This window comes from Mytilus edulis, chromosome 3 (genome assembly GCF_963676685.1).
Source record: "Mytilus edulis chromosome 3, xbMytEdul2.2, whole genome shotgun sequence".
In the NCBI taxonomy this organism is placed as follows: domain Eukaryota; kingdom Metazoa; phylum Mollusca; class Bivalvia; order Mytilida; family Mytilidae; genus Mytilus; species Mytilus edulis.
Window position 1 is genome coordinate 95,639,868 of NC_092346.1, and position 17,888 is coordinate 95,657,755.

The 17,888-nt window shown below is 32.5% G+C and overlaps 1 protein-coding gene across 2 annotated transcripts; it reads right to left on the reverse strand.

Moving 5' to 3' along the window:
- Nucleotides 1-353: 353 nt before the first annotated feature.
- On the reverse strand, nt 354-8,661 carry LOC139517841 (E3 ubiquitin-protein ligase TRIM45-like). Of its 2 annotated transcripts, none has more exons than XM_071309296.1 (5): nt 8,301-8,661; nt 4,587-6,043; nt 3,147-3,236; nt 1,623-1,703; nt 354-1,098 (listed from the first exon to the last, which is right to left on the reverse strand). In XM_071309296.1, exons 2-5 carry the CDS (start codon nt 6,037-6,039, stop codon nt 458-460), a joined length of 2,265 nt encoding a protein of 754 aa, XP_071165397.1. In that variant the 5' UTR covers nt 6,040-6,043; nt 8,301-8,661; the 3' UTR covers nt 354-457. The 2 variants fall into 2 exon arrangements, with proteins under 2 accessions (XP_071165397.1, XP_071165398.1); XM_071309297.1 differs by having other exon boundaries at nt 8,204-8,408.
- Nucleotides 8,662-17,888: the final 9,227 nt, after the last annotated feature.

Sequence of the window (17,888 nt, forward strand, 5' to 3'; positions counted from 1 at the left end):
TTTGTCAGTCTACTTATCGTTTTTGGATTGTTCTAATGAAGTTATATGCAATACTCAGACTCTGTTCACAAAAAAAAAACTAGTTTACTAGAATTATTCCTTCTTTACCTTCAGTGTCGCTTTTCCTTTTATCGTTACTAGGTTAAAGTGTAATCGAGAAACATCACCCGTTGAGATGCTGAGTTATATCCAGAAAGAATAGTTTAAAAGGAATGATGACAAGTTATAGCAATTAAGGTTGAGACAGAACAACAAATGACTATTATATTTATATATATGTATAAAAAAAATAATCAGTGTCGAAATTTTGCCTCACTTGCCTCAAGGGTAGTTACGGCCTTGACATTGATGCATTGCTTAAATAGTTTAATGTCTTTAAATATCACACACCATTGGTTATAATATATATAATAGCGATAGTTCGTAAAAATTGTCAATGATAGTGTCAACAATCTAATTATAAATCGAAAGGAACCTCTAATACTGTGGTAATTTCTCGTCCGGCCCGAAGATTTAAAGTAACATTTACAAGATCAGGATTGTATACTCCAAATGTCGGCCACAAAGGTCGACTAACATCGACATTTCTGAATCTAAAGATAAACTTTCTACTTTTTGCATCTACAACAATCCATTGTTTATTTCTTGTATCAAGCAAGAACCCGTATGTTGTTTTGTGGGTAGTGCCTGGAGGAGAGTTTTCTGTTGCTGGTGTGTGAAACAAACGCTGCCCATTGTTCCAACACTGAAGACAAATCGTGCGGCAAATATTACATCGACGTGCACAGAACGTCCATGCAAGGGCATGGTTGTCCAAAGTGTAATTCATATCAACTTCAGATTTGCGAGCAATTCCAATTTCAAATATCAGATCTTGGCGTAGCTGACGTTTTACGAAGAAGTGGACCGAACATTCGAAATAATGTTGGTTTGTTTTCCCCAGTGGTTTCGTTGCTATGGTTCCTCTGTAGTTTTGGAAAGCAGTAGACAAATCACGTGATGGTGGTCGTCTTGACTTCTGGTTGATCAACGTTTTATAATCTTCCGACAGTTCATACTGATGATAAGTGCTTTTGAGGTCAAACGAAAATTCTGGGCCTGAAAATATATATAACAATATTTCAATTGTTAACTTTCAGATAAACGAGAAATTGTCTTGTTGAAAAAAGTGGCTTATTATATTTATATACATGCATTGCTTTAACGTTAAGACTGAAAATCCACATTGTTAAGAAGAAAGAATATAACATTAAATTTTACCACCCACGTCGTTCTTACTATACACACTGTCGAAAGAAAAGGGGTAGTTCCATTTTAACATATTTTATACGTTCCAAACAATGAAAAAGTCTTCTGTAAATACTTATGGTCATAAACACTAAGCATATAATATAATGCGTTAGCTTTACGGTTGTTCATGTGAAGCAGAATTTCTTAACTTGCAAGATGAAGAAAAAATTGGTTATATAATTTCCTTCAAAATTTGATATTCACAACTTTTTAATAGATATCTACCATGTTTACTAAACCTTAACTGCGCTAGTTTAACTGTGACCTTATTAAAACTTTAAATAAGTCTTCAGAAAGGAAAAGAAAATAATGTTATAAATATTAAAACATACAAATAATTTCTCCTACAGCTCTGTAAGGTGGAAATTCGTTGACATTTGAATTTCGGTCTGCATTTGAATCGGCATCTGTGTCTGAAATTATAAATGAAATTTTACAGCAAGATAGAAAAAAAATCTTTCATTTGGCGTACTAACAACTAATTGACTTATGGGAATTGATTTGAAATCTAGAAACATTGATAGGATACTAGTACATTGATAATTGAATGGAATACATAGACAATTCTATATAAAAACGAAAAATTGTCGTTTAAAATATAAATGATGGCTTATTCTAAGTAATTTATTATTCAAAAACCGTATTATGCAAAATCTTGTTTACCGACTGAAAACCACACAAAATACAAATCTAACCAGGAGATACGGTAAGGCTTTCCAATTATCGTATCTCCTGGTTATATATGGTGTAATAGTGTGTGGTTTCCACGGTGGAAACCACACACTATTACACCATATATAACCAGGAGATACGATAATTGGAAACCATGCAGTAGGCAATTTAACCAGGAGATAGCATAAGTGAAAAACACACAATATACAAACATAACGACGAGGTATGGTTAGTGAAACTGCACAATATCAAATCTAACTAGGAGATATGTTTAGTGAAACCACACAATATCAAATCTAACAAAGAGATATGTTTAGTGAAACCACACAATATCAAACATAACCAGGAGATATGGTTAATGAAACCACACAATATCAAATATAACCAGGAGATATGGTAAGTGAAACCACACAATATCAAATCTAACTAGGAGATATGGTTAATGAAACCACACAATATCAAACATAACCAGGAGATATGGTAAGTGAAACCACACAATATCAAATCTAACTAAGAGATATGGTTAGTGAAACCACACAATATCAAACATAACCAGGAGATATGGTAAGTGAAACCACACAATATCAAATCTAACTAAGAGATATGGTTAGTAAAACCACATAATTTCAAACATAACCCACAGGAGATATGGTTAGTGAAACCACATAATATCAAATCTAACCAGGAGGTATGGTAAGTGAAACCACACAATATCAATTCTAACCAAGAGATATGGTTAGTGAAACCACACACTATTACACCAAATATAATAAGACAAAGGACAAGTGGTAACAGGAGATGAAAAAGTGAAAACCACACACTATTACACCAAATTTAACCAGAAGATAAGGTAAGTGGAAACCACTCAATAGACAAATTTAACCAGGGGATAAGGCAAAAAGAAATCACACACTAGAAAAATCTAACCAGGAGATATGATAAGTGAAACCATACAAAATGATATATAACCAGGAGATATATGCTAAGTGGAAACCCCACACTATTACACCAAAATAACTAGGAGATTGCTTTAAATACTGGAACCACAAAATACTGCATCCAAAACTTATAGTAAATAGGGTTTTGTTTATAAATGCCAAGTTTGGAAAAAAATATGTATATATGTAGTTAAACAATACCAGTTAATTTCCAAATTTCAATAGTTTTGAGCACAACAAACCTACCGCTCATCATCCCACTTGTGACTCTTATATCAGTAGATCTGTCCGACATTTTTCCTGTTAGAGGCTGTGATTTTCTAGCTGTTTTGGTCGCTGTAAAAATTAAAACAGTTGAGGATTAGTACTAGTAAAACATTACGTACCCGCGTCAATTTAGATTATCGTGTTCATTTGTTTGTACTTGAATAACATCCAGGTCTTTACTATTAAGTATATTAAACAGCTGCGCCATGAGCGCATGATACGCCCGACGTCTTGTGTGGAAGTTTTATGCAATAATCATAAATAGTTTCTGAGGAAGTTTTAATCAATAACCATTTATTGTTTTTGAGACACGGCGGGACATGTGAAACCCCCCCCCCCCCCCCCAACCCTGTTTTTTTTTTACAAATATCACTAAATTTTTTTGAATCAAACCAAAAAGTATACAGATCTTTAAATTAGTATAACAAAGAAGTGTGTACAGTTTCAAGCAATAATCATAAATTGTTTTTGAGATACAGCGCGACATGTAAAAAAAAACCCTCCCCTTTTTTACAAAAAACTCAATAACTCAAAAATAAAATGTAGAGTCATCACCAAAAAGTATACAGATCTTTAGATTAATATAACAAAGAAGTGTGTAAAGTTTTAAGCAATAATCATAAATCGTTTTTGAAATACGGCACGACATGTAAAAAAACCCTCCCCCTTTTTTACAAAATACTCAATAACTCAAAAATGAAATTTTGAATCATCACCAAAAAGTATACAGATCTTTAGATTGATATAACAAAAAAATGTGTAAAGTTTTAAGCAATAATCATAAATTGTTTTTGAGATACGGCGTGACATGTGAAAAAAAACCTCCCCCTTTTTTACAAAATACTCAAAAACTCAAAAATGAAATTTTGAAGCATCACCAAAAAGTATACAGATATTAAGATTAATATAACTAAGAAGTGTGTAAAGTTTTAAGCAATAATCAAGAAACGTTTTTGAGATACGGTGCGACATGTGAAAAAAACACCCCCCCCCCCCCCCCTGTTTTAGTTACAAAGTGCTGTAACTCAAAAAGTTTAAATCTTATTATCACCAAAAAGTATACAGATCATTTGACCATCATAAGAAACAACTCTATTAAGTGTCATGAAATTTGGATAAGTCGTTCTCAAGTTACGGTGCGACATGTTTACGCCGGACAGACGGACAGACGGACGGACAGACAGACAGACAGACGGACGGACACCGGACATTTGTATACCATAATACGTCCCGTCAAAATTTTGACGAGCGTATAAAAATAAGGAGATTTGTTATGGTTGTATATTTTGTCAACATAGAAAAACGACTGGTCAAAATAGCCCGAAGGCAACCAAATGCTTATAGTTGTATTGTCTTCTTGTAAACAAAACTGTCAAATATCATTTATAGTAGTGACAGATTTCAAATAGTTATGCTTACACGTGGATTTAAGGTTAATACGAAGATCGGCTTTCTTCACTGTAAGGTCTTCGTTCACCATAAATCCAAAACCGTCCTTTGATAAAGTTAAACCAAGCATTGTAACATAAGCCCTGTGCTCTCCAGAACGTACGGGTGTAAAGTAGACTTTGTAGGAGCCAAATTTCTTCCCATGATCCACTACAATACCTTGGTAACGTTTTCCTTTTGAGTCGAGTATATCCACTTTGATGTCAATTCCGCTTTCGTTGATTGGTCGATTGTGAGAATCGTGAGGCGAGATAATGAGAACTACTTGTTCCTTACCCATAGAAATATCGAATGTTTGAACCCTTGTCTTCGGTACATAAGCGGCTGTTGCCCAAATGTCACCCATTACTTTTCCAAATTCCCTGAACTCGTCCTCCATGTTTACCAACTCAAAAGCCATCTCTGCTGTGGTGTGTGGTGTAGTGTCTATCTGTTGATCACGTAGAGCATTTGTCCTACTGATAATCTGATCCTTCATAATCAAGAATTCTGCTCCGTTGCTGTAAGCTAAATGGTCTTCAGAAAATTTAATAGCTTGATCTATTGAATCTTTCTTTGTCGAAAGTTCATCAAGTTGGAGGTCAAGAGCGTTCTTCTTTTTACCAGACACATCAGAAAGCATTTGCTTTAGAACTGCCTTTCGCTCATCTAGGACATCAAAGCATTTTGTAAAGGCCTGTTCAATATCTTGTTCAATGGAACTCTCTTTCAAATATAAATTCTGAACTTCATCATTTAACAGATCTATGGCTTCATCCACTTTGGTTTTCTTGTGTCGTATGTCTAAAAGATTATTTTCAACTATTCGTTTCTTTTCTACGTATACATCGTTCAAATATTTTACGTCGTGACCATCATCTCGCTGATGAAATTGGACTAAACACAAACTACAGATAGGTTTGTTGCAAGACCTGCTCTCACAAAAATGTGAAAATGGCTGTCCCTCGTGTCCTTCTACGGTGCATGTAAGCTTATTATGGAAGTCTTCTAGTGGCGATTCTTTCAACATATCCAGAGATAAAACAACATGACGTTTGGTTAACTTTGTACGATTATGTGCATCGGAGCAAGTTTTACACAGAAATTCGTCGCAGTCTTTACATCTACTTGCAGCTACCACTTTGTTAGGATGGCACTGGTTGCAATAGAATTCCGCAGACTTCTTCTGCACACGGTAACAGTCTACTACGTGACGTCTACCGCTATCAATCGGGAAAGCGCTGATGTCATTTCCTCTTGCTTCGAACGTTTCGTTGCAATCTGGGCATTTCACGTTCTGGTTTTCTATCCGTCTTTTCAAGCAGTTCGAGCAGACTGTATGTAAACATGGTAATACGTGAGGTGATCTTCCTTTCTCCCCAAAGTATTGTTGACAGTCAACACAAGTTAGAAACGATTCGATATTTTGTTTGTTGTTAGCCATTGATCTGAAACGAAGAAAACCTTTACAATAGAAAATAAATGTCTATATGTCTTTTAAAAAAAATCTATGTCAACACTTAAAAACCAACATTCTTCAAGACAATTCTGTACAATCTTTTATTCCATAAAATTGTGATCTCTATGAATGTGTAAAGTGTTCGATATTTATTGCTTCGGTTTAAATGCGGTAAACATATTAGTTTTGTCTTCTTTTCTAAATGCACTTGTTTCCCATGTTTATTTCTTTTTTGTATTGAACGGGTTTCGGTGGTGATTATGATATTGGATTTGTATACAATGCTGATATTGCTTGCTAAATTATTATTGGGTAATTACTTATTTCCTAATAAATGTGCAGTGTTTTGAATGTTGCAAAGTGGTACATGTAAAATTATTGTCATTTTAATTTCCTGATGAAAGTAAATAAAAAATACGCTTCCGACGAACCAATTTTGTTACTTGTAATTTTTCGGGGCATTGTATCAAAACAAGTTCCAGCATTAATTTTAGAATAACTTTGTCTTGTTGCTGGGATTTGTATGTTGTTTTGAATATTTGTAATGTCAGCTGCCTTACGCAACTGTAGTAATAACAAACGTTGACAAATTTTCGTCAAGCTAAAGTGTATTATTTCACATGTTATTCAAGTTCAACTAGGTTATATCTTGATGTTGACTGAATTGCGCTACCAATTATATGTTCATATATAAAAGCTGTGTGTTTTTATTATAACTGAAATTTGGTATTTTATAATATTTTTTTGTCTTTAAGTATTTATTTGTCACCTTAATGCATAATGTACCCTATTTTATCTGTCACTTTATATATAAAGTGTATAAAGTATAAGTCTTTTAGATTTTTTGGTCACTTTACGTAGTCCTGTAGACTTTTTTGTCACCTTACTAAAGCTGTCATAAGTCATCTCGACTCTATCGGTCACTGTACCTAAGCTGTAGTCAGTCTGTTAGACTCAGTGTATCACATTTACTTTGCAGCGGTTATTCTTTTAATCCTGTCGATCACGTTACTTTAAGCTCTATAACTCATGATATAGATTGTCTATCATCTTACTTCAGTTATAGTAATTCATAACATTGTTAAACCTACATAATACCACAAGTCCTATGAATTTACATCATTACTAATAAGCCCTCTCACTGGTAAACCAATTTTGAACTGAAACAGGTCGTAAAGGTCATTGCAGTTAAACCAGTACTGTTCAGACAATTGGCTTGTAGTCAATCAAGATTGGTTAACTTTTTAGAATTGGATTTTTAATGCCCTTCTACTTCGTATTTTATTTTGCCTTTTCACATTTTTTTTATTTGGGTCACTGATGAGTCTTTTGTAGACAAAACTTGCGTCTGGCGTACAACAGTTATTAAGACTAGTACATTGATGATTTATTATTTAGTCTATGTTCAGACAGTTCAGTAGTTGATAATCACCTGACGTGTACAGAATAACAGCATACTGAAATTCCTGTAAAAAGTACTAAAGTCTTTAAAAGACCAAGGTGTTTCTTCCCCAGAAATGAATTACATCAGCTGTATTTAGCAAAACCTTTCGAAATTTGGGTTCTCAATTCTCCCTAACTTCATAGTATATCTGAACTTTTACTGTTCTTATTTGAGTGTCGATGATGAGTCTTTTGTGGACAAATCGCGATGTACAAAATTTATATACAGGTATCTACTATTAGTTTATTTGACGGCAATCAATCTTTCTGAACAGTACTGAATTTATTACAAGAAAATGTCTAAAAAATAACTTTAACTCGTAAGAAAACTTAAAATTCATTGTTTCAGACTTTTCAATGATTTTATAAGACCAAAATTACCATTTCAGACTAAAATTAATTTACTAGTGTCTTGACTTGTAAACTGAAGATAGTCCTCTTGATTTTGTCATTGCCATTACGTTATCTAAGCCACAATAAGCCATCAGTACTTTGAAACTGTACTATTAGTCATTTTGATTCTGTTACATTACCTTAACTGTAATATGTTATCAGGTCTTAAACAAATAATGAGTACTTTTTATTATGTTGTTTACCTTAACCGAGGACTAAAATGTTATAAGTCCCCTTGATTTTGTCGTTTACTTAAACGATAACCATAATAAATCCTTTTTTTTAGTCCTCCTTATTATGTCGTTAATCTTACCTCAGTCGTTATATGTCCAATGTACCTAACCCGTAGAAGGTGTTTTAACTTTGTGGTCAAGACGCAAATAGCTGTATCCACTTTGTAAGTCTCTTACCTTATAAAAATAAGTGCAAGCAGATATAATTCCTTTACTACTATATATCAAATGTCTCGTCAGTAATATTTCCCAAATTTCATTTTAATGTTGTTCTTAACAACTATCGTGTCCACACACTGAAATTTTTCACGATCAGATGAAACTTAAATCTTAAGCGGTGGAAAAGTGATTTTCAATTGAATCAATGATGCGCATGGAAAGCGCGATTGTTGTGAAAATTTTCGTAAGTAATTTTATATTTCTGTTATATTGGACTGGTGAAAATATATAAAGAATTTGTGCACGTATACAATCATTATACATCACGTTGTCAATAATCCCAATTAAAAAGAGCTTTTATATTTTAGAAAATGAAAATAACACTTTTTAACGATGATATATAGTGATGTTTTTTTAAGTCATTGATTCAACTGCATTGAAGATGTTTATTGTATTGTCTATTTTGGTCATAAAGAGCGCTAATATGAATAATTAATTAAATTTGAATTTATTGAAATTGTTCATTGTCTTTTTAAGTCATTATCTGTGTTCAGTTTATTGGAGTTGTTTGTCTGTTCGGGTCATGTTTTTGGTTTATTAAAGTGTTTGATTGTTTTCAGTCTTTAGTTCTGTTTATTGGAGTTGTTTGTTTGTTCGGGTCATGGTTTTGGTTTATTAAAGTGTTTGATTGTTTTCAGTCTTTAGTTCTGTTTATTGGAGTTGTTTGTCTATTTTATTCGTGTAATCAGTTTTAGTTGTTGATTGTCTATTAGAGTCATGTATTTTGTTTAATGGGGTTGTAAAATATCTACTTGGGTAATGCAGTTGAGCTGCTATTGGAGTTGTTAATTATCTATTTGAGTCCGATATATTCAGTTTAATGGAGTTGTTGTTTGAGTCATGTATTCAGTTCGTTGGAGTGGTTGATTGTTTATTTGAAATATTTTTTCAGTTTGTTGGAGTTGTTGATTGGAGATTTTAGTCATTAATTCAGTTTGTTGGAGTTGTTGATTGGAGATTTTAGTCATTAATTCAGTTTGTTGGAGTTGTTGATTGGAGATTTTAGTCATTAATTCAGTTTGTTGGAGTTGTTGATTGGAGATTTTAGTCATTAATTCAGTTTGTTGGAGTTGTTGATTGGAGATTTTGATTGTAGTCAACAATCCAGTTTGTTGGAATGCTTCATTGTTTACTGGAGTCATAATTTAAGTCTATGTGAGTTGTTGGTTGTTTATAATAGTCATCATTTAAGTCTATGTGAGTTGTTGGTTGTTTATTATAGTCATAATTTAAGTCTATGTGAGTTGTTGGTTGTTTATTATAGTCGTAATTTAAGTCTATGTAAATTTTTGATTGTTTATTGCAGTCATTATTCAAGTCTATTAGAGATTTTGATTGTTTATTCAGTTGTCAATTCAGTTTATCACATTAAAAATAGACCAATAATCTTACTTTTTTAAGATGTTAAACCACGGAAACATGTCTCTAGTCAGTTGAAACACAGACATATCGTATATGCCAAACAATTCTGGATTGTACTGAGTTTTCTATAAGATTCTTTATTTGTATAATCCACAGTGAAAGATCCAATCGCGGATATATGTGCACTTGAAGTAGAGTACTTTGTTCAGTACCCTCGATTGTCATTGAGCATACGATGTTTTTTCATCCACGTGCTCCCTCCATTTCGTTACTGTTTTTGAAGAAAAACTGAGTTCTGTTGGTCTTTGTTTTATGATATATTGATTTAAGTTATTTGTTGGATTTTTTGCTTTTAATTCTTATCTTTCCACAATATTTGAGTGTTGGAAATTACCCCAATTTTTAGCTTTGACTTGACGTGTATCCCTTATCGGTGTAAGTTAGTTGGTTGATTAAATAGCCAGCGCCAATCCCTCGAACATTTTATAGAACTTCATCAATATCTTATGTTTTTCGCCGTTCATGGAGAGATAAGATCTCTAGATTCAATTCAATACACATCTGTCACACATCCTAAAACTCTGGATTTGTAGTCGTGCAGGATGATTGCTTCGCTCTTTTCTGTATGTTTCCAAACTTCTCTATTTCGTTGGATCCTAACTCAGCACTATACTTCATTATGGATCTTTTTGGTAGGTTGGTCAGTTTGATGCTCTTTTGTTCTTTTATTGACATATTAATTGATATAAGTTTCTTCTCAGAAAAACTAGCAGTTTGTTTTCCTAGTAATTTTCGTATAATGGCTAGTCGGCTTTAGATCATCTAAATCTAGATCTTTTTAAATCTTCACCTATTTGTGGTTATCTATAGCTGATAGAAGTGTGTCATTTGTGTTTTATACTCATAATTGCGTAGCATTTTTAGAGTTAATATATTTTCCAATTTGCTGCCAAAACGTTTATGTTTGTCCGATCTTTTCGGTATATTAAGCAGTCGTTTTCAAAAAGCCGAACTTAAGATTTTACTTAGGAAGGTATAGGTCCTAAAACTGTGCCTTGGTGATCATAAAACTTATGTGGTGACGATTTCAATCGTTGTTCTTCAAACCTCTGTCGAGACTATGTTAGTGTCAGGAGCACACTTCTGTTCTGAATCTGTTTGGGTAAGTTGTAGAATTCTTATGAACTTCATAACAACGGGAATGATTTCCATAGAGTGAATATGCAAATGCGTAGCGTATCATTTGAGGTTATCACACACAATACGATGGAACAGACGGTATGCTACTGAAAGTGAAATTAAAGATATTTCCAAAATTATTTTGCGTTTGTCTGTGTAAATAGTTATCAAAGGTACCAGGATTATAATTGAGTACGCCAGACGCGCGTTTCGTCTACATAAGACTCATCAGTGACGCTCATATCAAAATAGTTATAAAGCCAAACAAGTACAAAGTTGAAGAGCATTGAGGATCCAAAATTCCAAAACGTTGTGCCAAATACGGCTAAAGTAATCTATGCCTGGGATAAGGAAATCCTTAGTTTTTCGAAAAATTCAAAGTTTTGTAAACAGGAAATTTATAAAAATGACCACATTATTGATATTCATGTCAACACCGAAGTGTTGATTACTGGGCTGGTGATACCCTCGGGGACGAAACGCGTTTAGGTTTTGTAGGAGAACGAGAACAAGTAAGTCAATGTTGAACAATTAGTACCCATGGGCCATAGAAACACTGATTATCTGTGAAAAATAACTTCCCCAAACTCAACACATATGTCTAGTCTTTTTCGATAATCTTCTTTTGTTTATTTGTTGAATTTTGCTTATTTTTTTTTTTATAGAGAATGCGAGTTTCAAAGATTGTGGTCCTATAAAGTTATTGTATAATATTTCAATTCTTCGAATGTTACGTTTCGTTGTTAACAAATCCAGCAAGTAAAGAACTTCATCCTCATCTTTCTACCCAGATTTGACAGGTTTGGGTTCCTTTTCTTCTGAATATTTGTTTTCTAATAATTGTAAGAAGTATATATGTTCCAGACTATTCGATATAAATATATATAGAGAGTTCCCTTACAGAAATATTTTCGAAGGTCAACATACTATATATATAAAATACAGTTGCCTGTTGTGCAATTCCATCTCAAGTAGTGCCCAGTGCTCCAATTAACAATAGCACTGCACCATTTGATGTTCTGGTTGGTAAAGGTTGGAAGCTTTAATTTGAAAGGTTGTCAAGTGGAAAATGTTCATGTATCCAACAGCAAATTGTTTAAAGATAAACTCTCAACCATAAATCAATCTTGGTAATACATAGCATGATTGCTCGATTTTGTAAGTTATTGGAGGATTTATTCCATTCGAACAATGCGCCCAAGATATGAAAGAATAGCTAGAATCTTCTTGTCATCCTCATTCTAGCATTAAGTTCGTGTTTTCGTTCAGTTTTGATCTAAGATTTCCCAAATGAGTTGTATCTTTTAATGAGTCTGATGTTATTTTCATGCATAGTCTTTTTACTTGTTGACCAATCAACTCTCGGTAAGGAAGGCTGATAATGAATAATTGCATGACTAAAGTGAACTTTCAGGAAACACTCATGGAATTTGAGTAGTATTATTATGTTATGAGAAATAACGGTTCCGAATAATATATGACTGTTTTCAACTCTTGTTTCATTAATTATGAATGCAACAATTCGCAGACATAATCCTGGCTTCTGTAACAATTTATAAACCCTAACTGTTGAGTATATTGTATGAAGTAGGTACTAATTAAATGTTGCGGTTGGGATATATGGTACTTTTGACGAGTTTGGAGAAAATATGCGTAGCTGGAAGTCCTGACTCCTAAGTAATATTCATCCAGACATCACTGGCGTATAAATATCCGACTTGAGAAAACTAGGACGCATATATTGTAGTTTAAGACCAGACTTAAGATTTCCAGAGACTTTATATATATATATTAACCTGGAGGAGGAGGCACAAATCCGCCTAACAGCACAAAAGTCATGTAATGAATATATTTACACACAAGTAAAATTATCAATTTGCCATTATAAGAGTTTAAAATATGATACAAGACAGCTTTACAGCATTATATACAGCATAGAAACAGAAATTGTACGAAAAGTAACATAAATCATATTGTACAAGCAAATCACATTTGAACTTTAACCGGGTTCTAAAATACATAATCATTGAGAATACATTTTATAAAACATTTAATTTCCACAAAAAGATTTCTAAGAATTTATTTATTCATTAATGAAATGCACGTTTATACCCCGAGGGTTAAAGGTGCATATACACAATACAGTACTCTGGTAACAGAATATATAAGGAGCATATTCTAAATATTCAGAGGTAATTTCAAATTCACAAGCTGCTCTCATTTAGTTACTGGTGTCATAGACGATGTGTGAGTCAGTTTATTTCGTCATTTCAGAAGTTTTGAAAGCCATTACCGTTACTTTACTTTTGTCATCGGCATAGATTTTCAGGGTACTGCATAAAGCATATGTTTTTATCTTTGACATGCAAAACAAGCACACTACGAAATGCCGTGTGAAGACTGGAATTAATGACAAGAAAGGGACTTCTGGGACTGAAAATTAGACCAAACAAAAAGTAAATAACAAAAATACCGACACTCCAAGACACTCCTAGGATTAAAGACCGCTCTATATGAACACTGCCCATATCAACGGCGCTCTCCTCCATCCTATTTATAGGATTCGAAACGTATACCAATATAGATACAGATATTGAAAGTTGGCATATATAGGCCTAAAGTGTGCACATCAGGAGTCATAATTTCAGCTCTTTTAAACCGAAAAATTTGAAAAGTGGGGCGAAAGTTACCAGAGGAACAGTCAAACTCATAATCGAAAATAAAGGCTGACAGCGCCATGGCTTTAAATGAAAAAGATAAACAGACAAATAATAGTACACAAGAACTTGGCAACATAGAAAACTAGAGTGAGAAACACGAACCCCAATTAAAACTCGGGTGATCTCATGTGCACCGGAAGGGTAAGCAGATCCTGCTCCACATGTGGCACCCGTCGTGTTGAAACCTGCAGTATTTATATTTGCCTTTTTCCGTCTAATATTAATCTGGAACTATATACTTATATTTTCCAAGAACTATTACCGACTGGAACAAACTACCGGATAACATTGTAAATTGCACTTCAGTAGACTCCTTCAAACCTTCAATTTCAAAGCATCAATATTAACTCAATTACAACATCTTACTTTATTAGTACAAATCATTTTTTTATTTTTTTTCATATTTTTTTTAAATTGTACATTTTTCAATCTATGTTTTGTTGTAAGTTTCCTCCTGTGACATAATCTTCAATTCGTTGAAGTCATTGAAGGCGGTCACTATATGGTAGAATAGAATAGAATTATATACCAATATAACAGTGTGCAATTATGCCAATATAATAGTCCCATTGTTTGTCTATTATTGATTTTTTTTCTAAATCAGAATTATTAATTAAGGAACGACCATTTAACTTGAAAAGAGGGGAAGGTTTTTTCCTTTAAACAAAATATTCCAATTGATCACACAATTTGATGGACAGAAAAAAAACTTCTGAATCCAGATTTCCCCATATCTTTTTTATTTTGACAAATATTTTGAAAAAAAAAGTTTTATTGAAAGTGTCGAAAAAATAAATACAAATGAACAAAAATTTCCGACTCGGTTAAAAACAATAACCTGTTCCCGTCGGGTACCTCTGAAAATGATAAACCGGATATGGATATAGTGGTAATTATTCAATATGGTGGACATTTTCGACCAAAGATCATGAATGGGGTAAAATTATCTATTAAATAGCAATAAAAACAATAGTTTCCTTTGGCAAAAATAAATAATGATATTGTATATAGAACAACACATCACAAATTATATAAGATAATTGGTGTTATGCTACTATAAAGCGCAAGGGCATGCGATACAGTTACAGCCAAATACAGGGGAGGTAATGACGTCGCTGTCAACGTAAAATGGTATTTTAGCGACGTCAAAATGTGTCGTATTGGGAAGAAATTCATCATTTAATGATTTCAATCATAAGGTTGAAAGGGGAACATGTGCCCCTTTCTTAAAATTGACATTTCGCTTGATAATGTATGAAGATCATGTGCACCAATTTTTATAACCAAAACATCTATGACAATATTATGAATTATTTTTATTTGATAAATTGCATAATTGATAGATTACATCACAACAGTCAACTGACCAATCAAATAACTCCAATTAGTAAATTGGGAATGGGTTAGTTTTTTTATGGGACTATTATACTTATAATTAGTATAAAAGTCCAAGTTATTTTAAATACCTATAAAAAAACAAAAACTGGGATTAAAAATAATGTAATTCTAATTTCTAAGAATCTCTAAAAGTGGTTCATAAAGATAATAACTTTTTTTAACATATTTAGAATAACTGGTGTGGGTATAAAATAGATTGTATACAAATTTTTGAAAAAAATCATACTGGTCGGATCGGGGATATTAACATGATAAAGTGTGTATAATACATGCTCTTAAAATTTTTTAAATGACAAATTATGCCAATACAGCATTGAAATACTAGACATTATTTTTTTTTTAAATGGAAACGGTCAGTATATCTTCAGAAATGTTCAGTTGAGCTTTAGCAGCTCTATTGAAACAGATTAAGTTTTTATTAAATTCATTTTGATGACAATACAATACATTGTAATATCCTTTAATATCAGTGTTCTCCCCAGGCCGGTTTAGCACAGCGATTTTCAGATAAAAAAAAACGATAAAATACTGAATTATTTTAATTGAAGAATTTATAAATAAAAATAGCCTTCTAAACACGAGTTTATGAACTAAAAATTGTACTATTTCTAATTAGGAACGGCAGCCTTAAATATTTCAAACAGATCATTAACAATTGCAATTATATAATTTAGTCCATCCAAAGTGATCTTTAATTACCTATTTAGGAATTAAACTGCTCATCAAAATATTTTAAATCTCACAACACATGAATACTTCAGATATTTGAAAAAAGATGTTTTAAAAGATTGACAGGAAATTAAAGGATCTAATTGGAATGGAATCAACAAATTACGAACAGATATGCTTTTCAAGTGAAAAACATCAACAAAATTTATACATAATCGGGAATGTCCTTCTTAAAATACTCTTTGTCTCACACCGTAACTATATATAATACTTTAGCTATTTGACCAACGATGTATTAAAAAAAAATGAACGAATTAAATGTCATCTTTCCCTATTTTTTAATGTAATTATAAGTCTGTTTCAACTGGCAAGAATACCACTAAAACGGACAAGCAGTTTATTCTTTAAATTGCTGTCATTGAATATCAAGAGAGAAAATAAATCCCGAAATTGATTTGAAACTTTGATACTCTATAGTTTTCCTGGAAAATATTCACATCCCTCGGTATTAGTGTACTTCCAGTTGCGTATATATTACATGCATGTCGGAACAATTGTGATGATGGCGAATTTCTTCCTTTTTTCGAGAACAATCTAATTGATATATAAATGTCCATAACTTCGATGAGCCAAATAAAGTTATATATCGACCTGTATTTAAATCTCTTCTTCTTCTTCTTTTGGTATACTATAATCTAGATCGTCATTTGATGATTACATACTGTTGGCATACGTGGACTTGTCATTTTACAAAACTTTTACCCCAATTTATGCAAAATGTATGTTTCTTTCTTATGTTCTATGTATACATGTATATGTTTTAATTTGCTCTAAAGGTCCGTAACTTATAATCCAGGCGTATATAGGAATGGTCGACAAGTGCGTACATTTTTTTAAATCAATATTTCTGGCCTTCACCATTGACAACGGGTATATATTACATTTTACCAAATTTACCCTTGGAAAAAATACGTATATAGATTTTTATTTCATCAAATCTGTTTGGTTTTTTTTTTTTGGTATTATTTATATTTTTATAAATAATTCTTTTCACCAGAAATGTTATTCATAAACAAGCGTATGAGTTTAGTAATATCACTTTCGGACACGCAAGATAGAGATGTATATTATATATATACACCTAATAGTTCAAAATGGAAAGTTATAAGTTATCGGCCGTGTACACTTATCAATACACTAAGAAGTGAAACGATGCATGAATTTGCAAACTCGACAGGAAATCGCTTGAATACCTGGACGTGTCACCTCACACCCCCTACAATATCTTTGGGAGTAATACCTTTAGCCATGCGGGTGATCAGTGGAGCGAAGATCCTAATTTATTTGAATAAAGTTTATTACATAAAAGAATTATAAACTAATTAGATTTCCGAAAACAATTCAAGTTTCACGGAAGACTTATTTATGATTTGAAATTTTGACTTTTTCACTATTAAATTCCTATATTATCAGTCTAAAAATAACAGATCATGGTTATTTAAAAAAAAAAGAAGAAAATTTTCCGTATCAAGTAAGTTAACTAGTTAACTAGTCGGATAAAACAACCGTACAATTGACGAGATATCGACACTCAATTACGACTACATCGGGTTACTGTAGTTTTGGTCCTTAGACATATCGTGACTGCAAATCGGAGAAGGTGACAAAATGGCCGACAGCAGAGAATTGATACTCTAAATTTAAAATCGATGGTGATCTCTTATCTAGCAGAATAAAACTTTAATATCTATGAATTTGAGCATTTTTATACAGAATAAACATAATATCAATTTTTGATTTTTTTGCGAAGTTTCCCTTTAAGGAACATCTCAGATTCTTATGATTGTCTTGCTTTAAAAGGTAAAAACGAACAAAGGGATTGAACTTAAACAACTTTCCTATAATGTTCTTTCATAATCTTCCTGTTTGATAATTCCCTTGACTTATATGCATGTTTTAAACAACATGGAAAATCAGAATTAAGCAGTATTTATATTTAGTATTTTTATAAATTTAGAAACACGTCAGAGGGAATTCCCAGTTTTGATCAAATGCGATAGTTCTCTGAATTCCGATAAATCTATTTCTGTCATTTAAGAACTGAAGTGGAGTTTTTCTTATATGTTACCGTTATGAAACTGATATTTGAGATTGTACTTCCATAAAGAAATAGAGAACCATCTAGGTCGTTTAATAATCATTTAATATACGTTCTTGC

Excerpts from the sequence above, each read along its gene's own strand:
- LOC139517841 (XM_071309296.1), bottom strand. The coding sequence starts at position 6,039 with ATGGCTAACAACAAACAAAATATCGAATCGTTTCTAACTTGTGTTGAC. Across the intron at positions 3,237-4,586 it reads TATTAACCTTAAATCCACGT|CGACCAAAACAGCTAGAAAA; the intron begins GTAAGCATAACT and ends TAATTTTTACAG. Across the intron at positions 1,099-1,622 it reads AGCTGTAGGAGAAATTATTT|GCCCAGAATTTTCGTTTGAC; the intron begins GTATGTTTTAAT and ends ATATATTTTCAG.